This window comes from Plecotus auritus (assembly GCF_963455305.1).
Source record: "Plecotus auritus genome assembly, chromosome: 4".
NCBI classification, from domain to species: Eukaryota; Metazoa; Chordata; class Mammalia; order Chiroptera; family Vespertilionidae; genus Plecotus; species Plecotus auritus.
The window spans coordinates 135,291,629-135,304,704 of NC_137775.1; the positions used below are offsets into that span (position 1 = coordinate 135,291,629).

At 39.9% G+C, this 13,076-nt stretch overlaps 1 protein-coding gene across 1 annotated transcript in view; it reads left to right on the plus strand.

The window, feature by feature from the left end:
* Window positions 1–13,076, plus strand: part of UBN2 (ubinuclein 2) — a 97,496-nt gene that overhangs the window by 34,879 nt on the left and 49,541 nt on the right. Inside the window, exon 6 of the mRNA XM_080665259.1 lies at window positions 3,569–4,058. Within this exon, the coding sequence (XP_080521385.1) occupies window positions 3,569–4,058 (490 nt within the window). The remainder of the gene's footprint in view (window positions 1–3,568; window positions 4,059–13,076) is intronic.

Consider the following 13,076-nt stretch of genomic DNA (forward strand, 5'->3'; position numbering starts at 1 on the left):
TAAAATGTGTATACTTTTTTTTTGGGACACCCTGTATATATAACTAAAGGTTGTTTTAAGTGATTATTGTTTACTAGAGGCCTAGTGCATGAAATTTGTGCACTCGACGGGGTGAGGTGGGGTCCCTCAGCCTGGCCTGCGCCCTCTTGCAGTCTGGGAGCCCTTGGGGGAATGTCTGATTGACGGCTTAGTGGACTGGGCCTAAGCCAGCAGTTGGACATCCTTAGCACTGCCACGGAGGCGGGAGAGGCTCCTGCCACTGCCGCTGCATGTGCCAGCCATGAGCCCGGCTCAGGCTTCTGCCTGAGCTGCCCTCCCCGTGTGGGAGCACACTGACCCCCAGGGGGCAGCTCCTGCATTGAGCGTCTGCCCCCTGGTGGTCAGTGCGTGTCATAGCGACCAATTATTCTGAATATTAGCCTTTTATTATATAGGATACGTAAACTTCTTTGGGAATAAAAACTATACACAATGGTTTTTATTGAATTTACTAGAGGCCCGGTGCTTGAATGTGTGCACGGGAGGGGTCTGGCCAGCCCTACTCTGATCGGGGTGGGAGGGCCCGATCAGGGCCAGGCCGGCTGGGAGGAGGGTCCGCAGGATGTTGGCCGGTGGCCCCACACCCATTGGGTTGGGGGGCCAGATGGGGAGCTGGGCCATCCAGGGGGAGGGGCTGCGAGAGGTTGGCCAGCCAGTTCCAGCCTGGGGGAGGGGCTGCCCCATGTTCAGGCCAGTTGGCCAGCCACAGTGCGCATCACAGTAACCAGTCGTTCTGGCTGTTCCAGCGTTCCCAGTTGCTTGGCTTTTATATATATAGATCATTTTCTCAAATTTATGATCTAGTCGTTGAGTAAATATTTGTTAGGTACCTTTTGTATACCAGGCACTGTTCTGGTTGTGGGTATATATAACAGTAAATGAAACATGGGCCTACCTTCAAGATTCTAATAATCTTTTAGGTTCTATAAGTACACATCTATCTATACTAATAAAAGAGTAACATGTTAATTAGACCGGGAAACCTTCCGGACAAAGCCATGGTGGTGGGGCCGAGGCAGAGGTGGTTAGGGGTGATCAGGCTGGCAGGGGGGAGGCAGTTGGGGGCAACCATGCCAGCAGGGGGGCAATTGGGGGTGAACAGGCTGGCAGGGGGGACAGTTGGGAGTGAGCAGGCCAGCAGGAGGGGGCAGTTGGGGGCGAGCAGTCCGGCGGTGGGGGGCAGTTGGGGGCGAGCAGGCCGGCAGGGGTGGCAGTTGGGGGCAAGCAGGTTGGCAGGGGGCGGCAGTTGGGAGCGAGCAGGCCAGCAGGGGGCAGCAGTTGGGAGTGAGCAGGCCGAGAGGGGGGACAGTTGGGGGTGAGCAGGCTGGCTGGGGGGTGCAGTTGGAGGCTATCAGGCTGGCGGGGTGGGGCAGTTGGGGGCGATCAGGCCAGCAGGAAGAGTGGTTAGGGGCAATCAGGCAGGTAATCAGGTGAGTAGTTAGGAGCCAGTGGTCCCGGATTGCAAGAGGAATGTCTGACTGCCCGTTTAGGCTGGATTCCCAGGGACATTCCCCATGGGGTCCCAGATTGCAGAGGGTGCAGGCCAGGCTAAGGGAGCCCTCCCTACCATGCACAGATTTCATGCACCGGGCCACTAGTAGAAACATATAAACCATAGAATTTAGAAAAGATTTTTGTCTAGCTGATTGCCTCACTACTGCTGTTCCTGGAATGGAAAATAAAAAATGACCAGAAGGTCGTAGCAGATCAAATAGGATCTAGAGAGAGAGCATGGTGATGGATGAAGGCTCACAGATTGATACAGAGGATTTTGTATTTCTTTGGCAGTTTGTAGCACAGCTTCCTGGGATATAAGTTTGAAGGTGTACTATGTGGGTTTCTCTGGTTGTAAAGCAACTCTGTTTTCAGCAGAAGTACATTTCTCTACTTGGTTAATTCTGTAGGTAACTACTTTATAGATGTGTTAAAGAATGTGAACAGTCCAAAAGGAATAGTAAGTTAAACTTACTATGCTTTATTAAACCTAAGCTGCTTTCATTTTGTTTCTGTTGACTTTATTCCTTTCATTTTCTTCACTCAAATGTTCACATACTTATCTACCTTTCATAAGCAACAATCCAGATGATGATGATGAAGATGCTATTGTAAAAGTATAATTTAACTAGAGGCCCGATGCATGAAATTCGTGCAAGATAGGCCTCCCTTCTCCCGGATGCCTTCTCCCGGGACCTGGGCTTCCCTCGCAGCCCTGGTTTCGTCTGGAAGGTCATCCTGAAGGACATCTGGAAAGACATCTGGTTAATTAGCATATTATGCTTTTACTAGAGGCCCGGTGCACGAAATTCGTGCATGGGGGGGGTTGTCCCTCAGCCCAGCCTGCACCCTCTCCAATCTGGGACCCTAACGGGCAGTCGGACATCCCTCTCACAATCCAGGACTGCTGGCTCCAAACTGCTCACCTGCCTGCCTTCCTGATTGCCCCTAACCGCTTCTGCCTGCCAGCCTGATCACCCCCTAACCACTCCCCTGCCAGCCTGATTGATGTCTAACTGCTCCCATGCCAGCCTGTTTGCCCCCAACTTCCCTCCTCTGCCGGCCTGGTCACCCCTAACTGCCCTTCCCTGCAGGCTTGATCGCCCCCAACTGCTCTCCCTTGCAGGCCTGGTCCCTCCCAACTGCCCTCCCCTGCTGGCCATCTTGTGGTGGCCATCTTGTGTCCACATGGGGGCAGCCATCTTGTGTGTTGAAGTGACAGTCAATTTGCATATTATTCTTTCATTAGATAGGATTAGATAGGATAGAGGCCTGGTGCAGGGGTGGGGGCCAGCTGGTTTGCCCTGAAGGGTGTCCCGGATCAGGGTGGGGGTTCCCTTGGGGCATGGGGCGGCCTGGGCGAGGGGCCTGTGGTGGTTTGCACGCTGGCCATGCCCCCCGGCGACCCAAGTGGAGGCCCTGGTATCTGGGGTTTATTTATCTTTTACAGTTGAAACTTTGTAGCCTGGAGCGGAGCCAAGCCTTCTGCTTGCTCTGTGGCGGCAGCCATTTTTTTTGGATTTATGTATCTTCTATAATTGAAACTTTGTACCCTTAAGCGGAGGCCAAAGCAGGTCAGGGCTGCTGAAACTTGGCTTCCTCCATCACCAGGGGCAACCCTAGCCTCCTGCTCTCTCCAGCTCTGTGGCTGCCGCCATTTTTGTTGGGATTAATTTATCTTCTATAATGGAAACTTTGTAGCCTTAAGCGGAGGCCTGGGCCGGCCAGAGTGTGCGGAAAGCTTTGCTTCCTCCATCGCCGGGGTAACCCAATCCTCCCTCCTGCTCTCTCCGTGGCCACAGCCATCTTGGTTGGGCTAATTTGCATACTCGCTTCTGATTGGCTGGTGGGTGTGGCTTGTGGGGTGTAGCGGAGCGATGGTTAATTTGCATATCACTCTTTTATTAGATAGGCTTATTATAGATAAGAGATTTACTTTCCTGCCTGTCAAATGATAATCTGTGTCTGCTTAATTACATGGGGCTTTAATTTTGAAAATCATACATAGCCTAACTGATTACTTTTTTCTTCACAGAGTTGTAGCTCTGAATTCACACAAGTCTGAAAAAAAGAAGAAACGTTACAAAGATTCTCTTTCTCTAGCTGCCATGATACGAAAATTTCAGAAAGAGAAGGATGCATTAGAGAAGGAGTCTAACCCTAAAGTCCCAGGGAACTTAATGACCGCCTCTTTGAATAAACCCCCCTCCGCTGCTGTAACATTGGGAAATGATGTCTCAGACTTAAACATGAACAATGCTGATCCGGACCTCCCCATTTTTGTTAGCACAAATGAACATGAACTGTTTCAGGAAGCTGAAAGTGCCCTAAAGATACTAGATGATATTGACTTTGACAGATTATTGGATGCTACTTCCGATGGTAGCCCCCTCTCTGAGTCAGGAGGAGAGAATGGAAACACCACCCAGCCAACCTACGTCTCTCAGGTTATGCCCAAGGTGATACCTATACTCCCAGAGGGTTTACCTGTCCTTCTTGAAAAACGTATTGAAGACCTCCGTGTAGTAAGTAGAATAATTCTCTTGTGTTGTTTTTTTTTTGTGTGTGTGTGTGTGTGTGTGTGTATTTTTTTTTTTTTACTTGTTGCACAAATATAACAATAAATGTAATTTTAAGACAAAAATAATAACTGACAATCCCAATACTCATATAAGCAACATATAATTTCTTTTTAGTTTTTGACTGTGCATAAACATTTGTTTTTACTTATTTTATTTATACTTATTTAAGTATAGTTGGTATACAATAGTATATTAGATTCAGGTCTACAATATAGTGATTTGACATTTATATACCTTATGATGTCATCACACTAAACTAAGTCTAGTAATTATCCATCACTATGCAAAGTTATCATAAAATTGATGACTATATTCACCTTCACCTTTTTCACCTATCCCCACCTCCCTCAGCTCTGGCAGCCCTCAGTTTGATCTTTATTTCTATGAGTCTGTTTTTGTTTTGTTTGTTCATTTGTTTTTTTTATATTCTCCATGTAAGTGAAGTCATATGGTATTTGACTTTGTTTGATTTAATTCCACTTAGCATAGTAACCTCTAGGTTTATCCATTTTGTCTCAAATGGCAAGATTTCATTCTTTTTTATTGCTGAATATTTCATTGTATATACGTTTGACATCTTTTTAATCCTTTCCATGGACACCTAGGTTGTTTCCGTATTTTGGCTATTGTAAATAATGCTGCAGTGAACATAGGATGCATTTATCTTTTTAAATTAGTGCTTTGAATTTTTTCAGATAAATACCCAGAAGTGGAATTTCTAGGTGATGTGGGTATTTCTGTTTTTAGGATTTTGAGTAATCTCCATACTCTTTTACACATAGGGGTTGCACCAGTTTACACTCCCACCAACAGTGCACCAAAGATTCCCTTATCTCAACGTCCTCACCAACACTTGTTATTTTTTTACTTTTTTGATAATAGCCATTCTGACTGGTGTGATTTGGTATTTCATTATGGTTTTGCTTTGCATTTCCCTGATGATTAGTGATTTTGAGCATCTTTACATGTTGGTTGGCCATTTGTATGTCTTCCTTGGAGAAATGTCCTATTCATGTTCTCTCCCATTTTTTGATCGGAGTGTTTATTTTTTTTTTTTTTATCTTGAGTTGTATGAGTTCTTTATATTTTGGATATTAACCCCTTATTGGATATATCATTTGCACAAATATATTCTGCCATTTAATAGGTTGTCTTTTTGTTTTATTGATAGTATCCTAAAAAGCAGAAGCTTTTCAGTTTGATGCAGTCCCATTTGCTTATTTTTATGGTTGTTGTTCCCCTTCCTCGAGAGGACCTAGCCAAAATGATATTACTATGACTTATGTCAAAATTTACTGCCTATCTTTTCTTCTAGAAGTTTTATGATTTCAGGTCTTATATTTAAATCTTTAGTCCTGTCCCTGTCCTGGTAGTTCATTTGGTTACAACATTGTCCCAATATACCAAGGTTACTCAGGTTTGATCTCTGGTCAGAGCACATAAAAGAATGAATGCATAAGTAAGTGGAACAACAAATTGATATTTTTATCTTTCTCCCTCTCTCTCTAAAAGAAAAATAAATAAAAAATAAATAAATAAATAATGCCCTAGCCAGTTTGGCTCAGTGGATAGAGTGGCAGCCTGCAGACGGAAGGGTCCCAGGTTCGATTCTGGTCAAGGGCACATGCCTGGGTTATAAGCTTGACCCCAGTAGGGGGCGTGTAGGAGGCAGCCAATCAATTATTCTCTCTCATCATTGATGTTTCTTTCTCTCTCTCCCTCTCTCTTCCTCTCTGAAATCAATAAAATATATTTTAAAAAAATGTTTAGTTCAATTTGAGTTTATTTTTGTATATGGTATGAGGGAGTGGTCCAATTTAATTTTTTTCGCACACATCTGTACAGTTTTCTTAGCACCACTTATTTTGGGGTTCTCTGTTGTTTCATTGATCTTTGTGTGTGTTTTTGTGGTAGTACCATACTGTTTGGTTATTGTATCTTTATAATGTTGTTCGAAACCTGGGAATGTGTTACCTCCAGTTTTTGTTTTTTTGGTTTTGTTTTGTTGTTCAATAAATTCAGCTTTATTAGTGATGTTTATATTTGTAATTTGTTAAAATATATTTTTTATTGATTTCAGAGAGGAAGGGAGAGGGAGAGAAAGATAGAAACATCAATGATAAGAGAGAATCATTGATCGGCTGTCTCCTGCACACCCCCTAGTAGGGATGGAGCCTGCAACTTGGGCATGTGCCCTGACCAGAAATCAAACCATGACCTCCTGATTCATGGGTTGACACTCAACCACTCAACCAGTGAGCCACAGCGGGTGGACTAGTATGGACATTTTAATGGTATTAGTTCTTCCAATTAATTAGCATGGTATATCCTTTCTTTTATTTGTGTCCTCTTTAATTTCTTAAGTGTGTAAAAGTTTTCTGAGAATATAGGTCTTTTACATCCTTGGTTAAATTTATTCCTAAGTATTTTACTATTTTTTATGCAGTTGTGAATAGGATTGTTTTCTTAATTTCTTCTGATCATTCGTTATTTGTGTATAGAAATGTGACAGACTTTTGTTATTATGTCATCTGCATATAGTAACAGTTTTACTTCCTTCTTAATAATTTGGATGCCTTCTATTTCTTTTTCTTGTCTGATTGCTATAGCTAGGACTTCCAATACTATATTGAATAATAGTGGTGAGAGTGGGCATTCTTGTCTTGTTCCTGATTTTAGAGGAAAAGCTTCCAGCTTTTCACCACTGAGTAAGTTGTAGCTATGAATTTGTCATATGTAGCTTTTATTATGTTGTGCTAAGTTCGCTCTATACTTACTTTACTGAAATTTTTTTCATAAATAGATGTTAAATTTTGCCAGATGAAAAAAAAATTTGTCAGATGCTTTTTGTGCATCTATTGAGATGATCATATTTTTATCCTTGGTTTTGTTGATTCAGTGTATTGTGTTAATTAATTTGTGGATATTTAACCATCCTTACATTCCTGGTAACCACTTGGTCATAGTATGTAATATTTTTACTTTATTGTTGAATTTCATTTGCTAGTATTTTGTTGACAATTTTTACATCTATGTTCATCAGTGCTATTGGCCTGCAATTTTTTGTTTTTGTAGTGCCTGTTTGATTTTGGTATTAAGATAATGCTGGCCATATAGAATGAGTTCCTTTCTCTTCAGTTTTTTCAAGGATAGGTATTAATTCTTCTTTAAATGTTTGGTAAAATCCACCTGGGAAACTGTCTGTTTCTGAACTTTTGTTTTTTTGGGGTGTTTTTTAATTACTGTTTCAATATCATCACTAGTAATTAGTCTATTCAGAGTCTGTTTTTTTTTTTGTTCAGTCTTAAAAAGATGTATGTTTCTAGGAATTTATCCATTTCTTCTAGATTGCCCAATTTATTGGCATATAATTTTTTATACTATTCTTTAATGATCCTTTGTATTTTTGTGGTGTTGATTGTAACCTCTTCTCTTGCATTTCTGATTTTATTTATTTGGGCTCTCTTTTTTTCCTTGATGAATCAATCTGGCTAAAGGTTTGTGGATTCTGTTTATCCTTTCAAAGAACCAGCACTTAATTTCATTGATCTTTTCTATTGTGTATTTTTTGTCTCTAAATCTTATATTTCTGCCGTGATCATTATTATTTCCTTTCTTCTACGTATTTTGGGTTTTGTTCTTTTTCTAGTTTTGGTATAAAGTTAAGTTGTTTATTTGGGATTTTTCTTTCTTTAGATATGTATGTATAGCTATTAATTTTCCATATTAGAACTGCTTTAGCTGCATCCCATAAACTTTAGGGAGTTTTGTTTTCATTTTTATTTATTTCAAAATATTTTTGAATTTCCACTTTAATCCATTGGTTGTTAATAGTTAATAGCATGTTGTTTAGTCTACATGTGTTTGTGTGTTTTCCAGTTTTCTTTTTGTAGTTGATCTAGTTTCATATCTTTGTCGTCAGAAAAAATTTTTCTATTTTCAATATTATTGAACTAATTGACACTTGTTTGTGGCCTAATATGTGATCAGTCTTGGAGAATATTGCATGTGCACTTGAAAAAAATGTGTACTCTGTGGTTTTTACATGAAATGTTCTAGGATTGTCTATTATATTGATCTGATATGACATTTAATGTCATTATATTAATCTATCTTTCATTTGCCCAATGATGTTAGGAGTATAAAGTCCACTAATATTGTATTGCTGTTAATTTCTCCATCTATGCCCATTAATATTTGCTTTATATATATATATATTTTTTAATATATTGATTTCAGAGAGGAAGTGATAGGGAGAGAGAGAGAGAGAGAGGTATCAGTGATGAGAAAGAATCACTGATTGGCTGCCTCCTGCACACCCATTACTGGGGATCGAGCCCACAACCTGGGCATGTGCCCTTGACTGGAATCGAACCTGGGACCTTTCATTCTGCAGGCCATTGCTCTATCCACTGAGCCAAACCGGCTAGGGCTGCTTTATATATTTAGATGCTCCTATGTTAGGTGAATAGATATTTACAATTGCTGTATCTTGCATTGACCCACTTATTATGTCTCCTTTTTTTTTTTTTAATATATTTTATTGATTTTTTACAGAGAGGAAGGGAGAGGGATAGAGAGTTAGAAACATCAATGAGAGAAACATTGATCAGCTTCCTCCTGCACACCCCCTACTGGGGATGTGCCCGCAACCAAGGTACATGCCCTTGACTGGAATTGAACCCGGGACCCTTCAGTCCGCAGGCCGACGCTCTATCCACTGAGCCAAACCCGTCAGGGCTATGTCTCCTTTTGTAGTCCTTATTTTAAAGTCTGTTTTGTCGCATATAAGTATTGCTACCCCAGCTTTCTTTTCTATTTGCATGTAATATCTTTTTACATCCCTTCAGTTTCAATCTGTGTGACTTTTTATCTAAAGTGAGTCTTGCATAAGCAGAACATAGATGGCTCTTGTTTTTTATTCATTCAGCTACCCTAAGTCTTTTCATTGGAACATTTAAGCCATTTACATTTAAAGTAATTCATGTTAGGCATGTACTTGTTTGTTGTTGTTGTTATTCTTTGTTACTTGTCTTGATCTCTTTCCTTTTGGTTTACTGGTTTTCTCTAGTGTTTTGTTTGGGTCTTTTGCTCTTTATTGTTCTGTATTTTTTGTGTTTTTTGTGTGTGTTTTTTTGGTTTGTGGTTACCATGAGGTTCATATATACTAATCTGTATCTATAGAAATCTATTTTTTTTTTACTCTTTATTAAAGTATTGCATAAGTCTCCTTTTTCCCCCATTGACCTCTCCCCAGCCACTCCCATTCCATATAGCAGTCTATTTTAACCTGATAGGTGTTTAAGTTCAAGCACATTCTTTGAATTTTAATGATGAGTTTTGTCCACTTATATTTCTTTCCTTTTGTTTAATTTATATTTTTTATTGATTTGAGAGAGAGAAAAAAAATCAATTTGTTGTTTCACTTATTTATGCATTCATTGGTTAATTATTTATTTTTTTTTATTGATTTCAGAAAGGAAGAGGGGGGGGGAGAGAGAGAGAGAGAGAGAGAGAGAGAGAGAGAGAGAGAGAGAGAGAGAAATCATTGATTGGCTGCCTCCTGCACGCCTCACACTGGGGATTGAGCCCATAACCCGGGCATGTGTCCTGACTGGGAATTGAACTGTGACCTCCTGGTTCATAGGTCAATGCTCAACCACTGAGCCACGCCAGTCGGGCCCATTGGTTAATTTTTTATGTGCCCTGACTGGGGATCAAACATGCAACCTTGGCATATCAGGATGATGCTCTAACCCAGTGGTCAGCAAACTCATTAGTCAACAGAGCGAAAAACCATGGCTCTCGAGCCACCGTTTGCCGACCACTGCTCTAAGCTACTCAGCCAGGACAAATAGGAAATACATTCTTAATCCAATAAAAAAAAGTTCTAAAAACAAAACAGCACTAAAGATGTCTATATAAATACGGACAAGTTTTTCTGTTTACTGAATTTGTCCCCTCATTTGGCATATTGGTTAACATTGGAGGAATTAAGCATATAACCAAAGACACAGTATAATCTACAGTTTTGTTCATCCAAAAGTTTTTTTATTTAATCTTCTCAACTAATCCAAGTATGAAGTATAGGTATTGTTTTCTTTTTTTTTTAAATTTTTTTAAATTTTTTTATTTTTTATTTTTTATTTTTATTTATTTTTATTTTTTTTAATGTTTTTTTTATTAAGGTATTATATGTGTACATATCTTACCATTGCCCCCCCCCACCCCACTCCCATACATGCCTCACCCTCCAATGTTTTGCATCCGTTGGTTACTCTTATATACATGCATATAAGTCCTTCAGTTGATCTCTTATTTCCCCCACCTCTCCCTAACCTTACTGCTGTAATTTGACAGTCTGTTTGATGCTTTACTGCCTCTGTATCTATCTTTTTGTTCATCAGTTTGTAATGTTTTTCATTATCCCCAAATGAGTGAGATCATGTGGTATTTTTCTTTCATTGACTGGCTTATTTCACTTAGCATAATGTTCTCTAATTCCATCCAGGTGCCTACAAATGGTAGTAATTCCTTCTTTTTTATGGCAGCATAGTATTCCATTGTGTAGATGTACCATAGTTTTCTGATCCAGTCATCTGCTGACGGGCACTTAGGCTGTTTCCAAATCTTAGCTATGGTAAATTGTGCTGCTATGAACATAGGGGTGCATATATCCTTTCTGATTGGTGTTTCTAGTTTCTTAGGATATATTCCCAGGAGTGGGATTACTGGGTCAAATGGGAGTTCCATTTTCAGTTTTTTGAGGAAACTCCATACTGTTCTCCACAGTGGCTGCACCAGTCTGCATTCCCACCAGCAGTGCACAAGGGTTCCTTTTTCTCCGCATCCTCGCCAACACTTGTCGTTTGTTGATTTGTTGATGATAGCCATTCTGACAGGTGTGAGATGGTGTCGCATTGTCGTTTTGATTTACATCTCTCGGATAATTAGTGACTTTGAGCATGTTTTCATGTGTCTCTTGGCCCTCCTTCTGTCTTCTTTCGAAAAGATTCTATTTAGGTCTGTTGCCCATTTTTTTTATTGGATCATTTATCTTCCTTTTATTAAGTTGTATAAGCTGCCTGTAGATGTTGGAGATTAAACCTTTATCAGTGATAACATTTGCAAATATGTTCTCCCATACAGTGGGGTTTCTTGTTGTTTTGTTGATGGTTTCTTTGGTGTGAAAAAGCTTTTTATTTTGATGTAGTCCCATTTGTTTATTTTCTCTTTGGCTTCCATTGCCCTAGGGGCAGTATCAGTGAAAAAGTTCTTTTGGCATATGTCTGAGATTTTGCTGCCTGTGGCTTCCTCCAGTATTTTTATGGTTTCCCGTCTTATATTTAAGTCCTGTACCCATTTTGAGTTTATTTTTGTGTATGGTGTAAGTTGGTGATCTAGTTTCATTTTTTTGCATGTATCTGTCCAATTTTCCCAACACCATTTATTAAAGAGACTGTCTTGACTCCATTGTATGCTCATGCCTCCTTTGTCAAATATTAAATTCGCATATTGGTTTGGGTCGATACCTGGATTCTCTATTCTGTTCCATTGATCTATATGTCTGTTCTTGTGCCAGTACCAGGCTGTTTTGAGGACAGTGGCTTTGTAATACAGCTTGAAATCTGGTATTGAGATCCCTCCTACTTTATTCTTCTTTCTCAGGATTGCTGTGGCTATTCGGGGTCTTTTTTTATTCCAGATGAATTTTTGGAGAGTTCTTTCTAGGTCTGTGAAATATGCATTTGGTATTTTAATGGGGAGTGCATTGAATCTATAAATTGCTTTGGGTAGTATGGACATTTTAATGATGTTGATTCTACCAATCCATGAACATGGTATGTTCTTCCATCTGTTTACATCTTCCTCTATCTCTTTTTTCAGTGTCCTGTAGTTTTCCGCATATAGGTCTTTTACCTCCTTGGTTAGGTTTATTCCTAAGTATCTTAATTTTTTTGGTGCGATGGAAAATGGGATTGCTTTTTTAGTCTCTCTTTCTGTAAGTTCACTTTTGGTGTATAGAAATGCCATAGATTTCTTGGTGTTAATTTTGTATCCTGCTACATTGCCAAATTCATTTATTAAGTCTGTTAGTTTTTTTATGGAGTCTTTCGGGTTTTTTATGTACAATATCATGTCATCTGCAAATAAGGACAGCTTTACTTCTTCTTTTCCAATTTGGATGCCTTTTATTTCTTCTTCTTGTCTAATTGCAGTGGCTAATACTTCCAGTACTATGTCAAACAGGAGTGGTGGGAGTGGGCATCCCTGTCTTGTTCCTGTTCTTAGGGGAAATGGTTTTAGTTTTTGCCCATTGAGTATGATGTTAGCTGTGGGTTTATCATATATAGCTTTTATTATGTTGAGGTATGATCCTTCTATTCCCACCTTGTTGAGAGTTTTTATCAAGAAAGGGTGTTGGATTTTGTCAAATGCTTTTTCTGCATCAATTGATATGACTATGTGATTTTTATCTCTCAATTTGTTTATGTGATGTATCACATTTATTGATTGGCGGATATTGAACCATCCTTGCATTCCTGAGATAAACCCTACTTGGTCATGGTGTATGATCTTTCTGATGTACTGCTGGATCCTATTTGCTAGAATTTTGTTGAGGATTTTGGCATCTACATTCATGAGGGATATTGGCCTGTAATTCTCCTTCATTGTGTTGTCTTTATCTGGTTTTGGTATTAGGGTGATGCTGGCTTCATAGAAGGAGCTTGGAAGTGTTCCTTCCTCTTGAATTTTTTGGAATAGTCTGAGGAGGATAGGTTTTAGTTCTTCCTTGAATGTTTGGTAGAACTCTCCTGTGAAGCCGTCTGGCCCCGGGCTTTTGTTTGCCGGAAGCTCTTTGATGACTGCTTCAATTTATTCCATAGTTACTGGCATGTTGAGCTGTTTAGATTCTTCCTGATTGAGTTTTGGAAGGTTATATTTTTCTAGGAATATGTC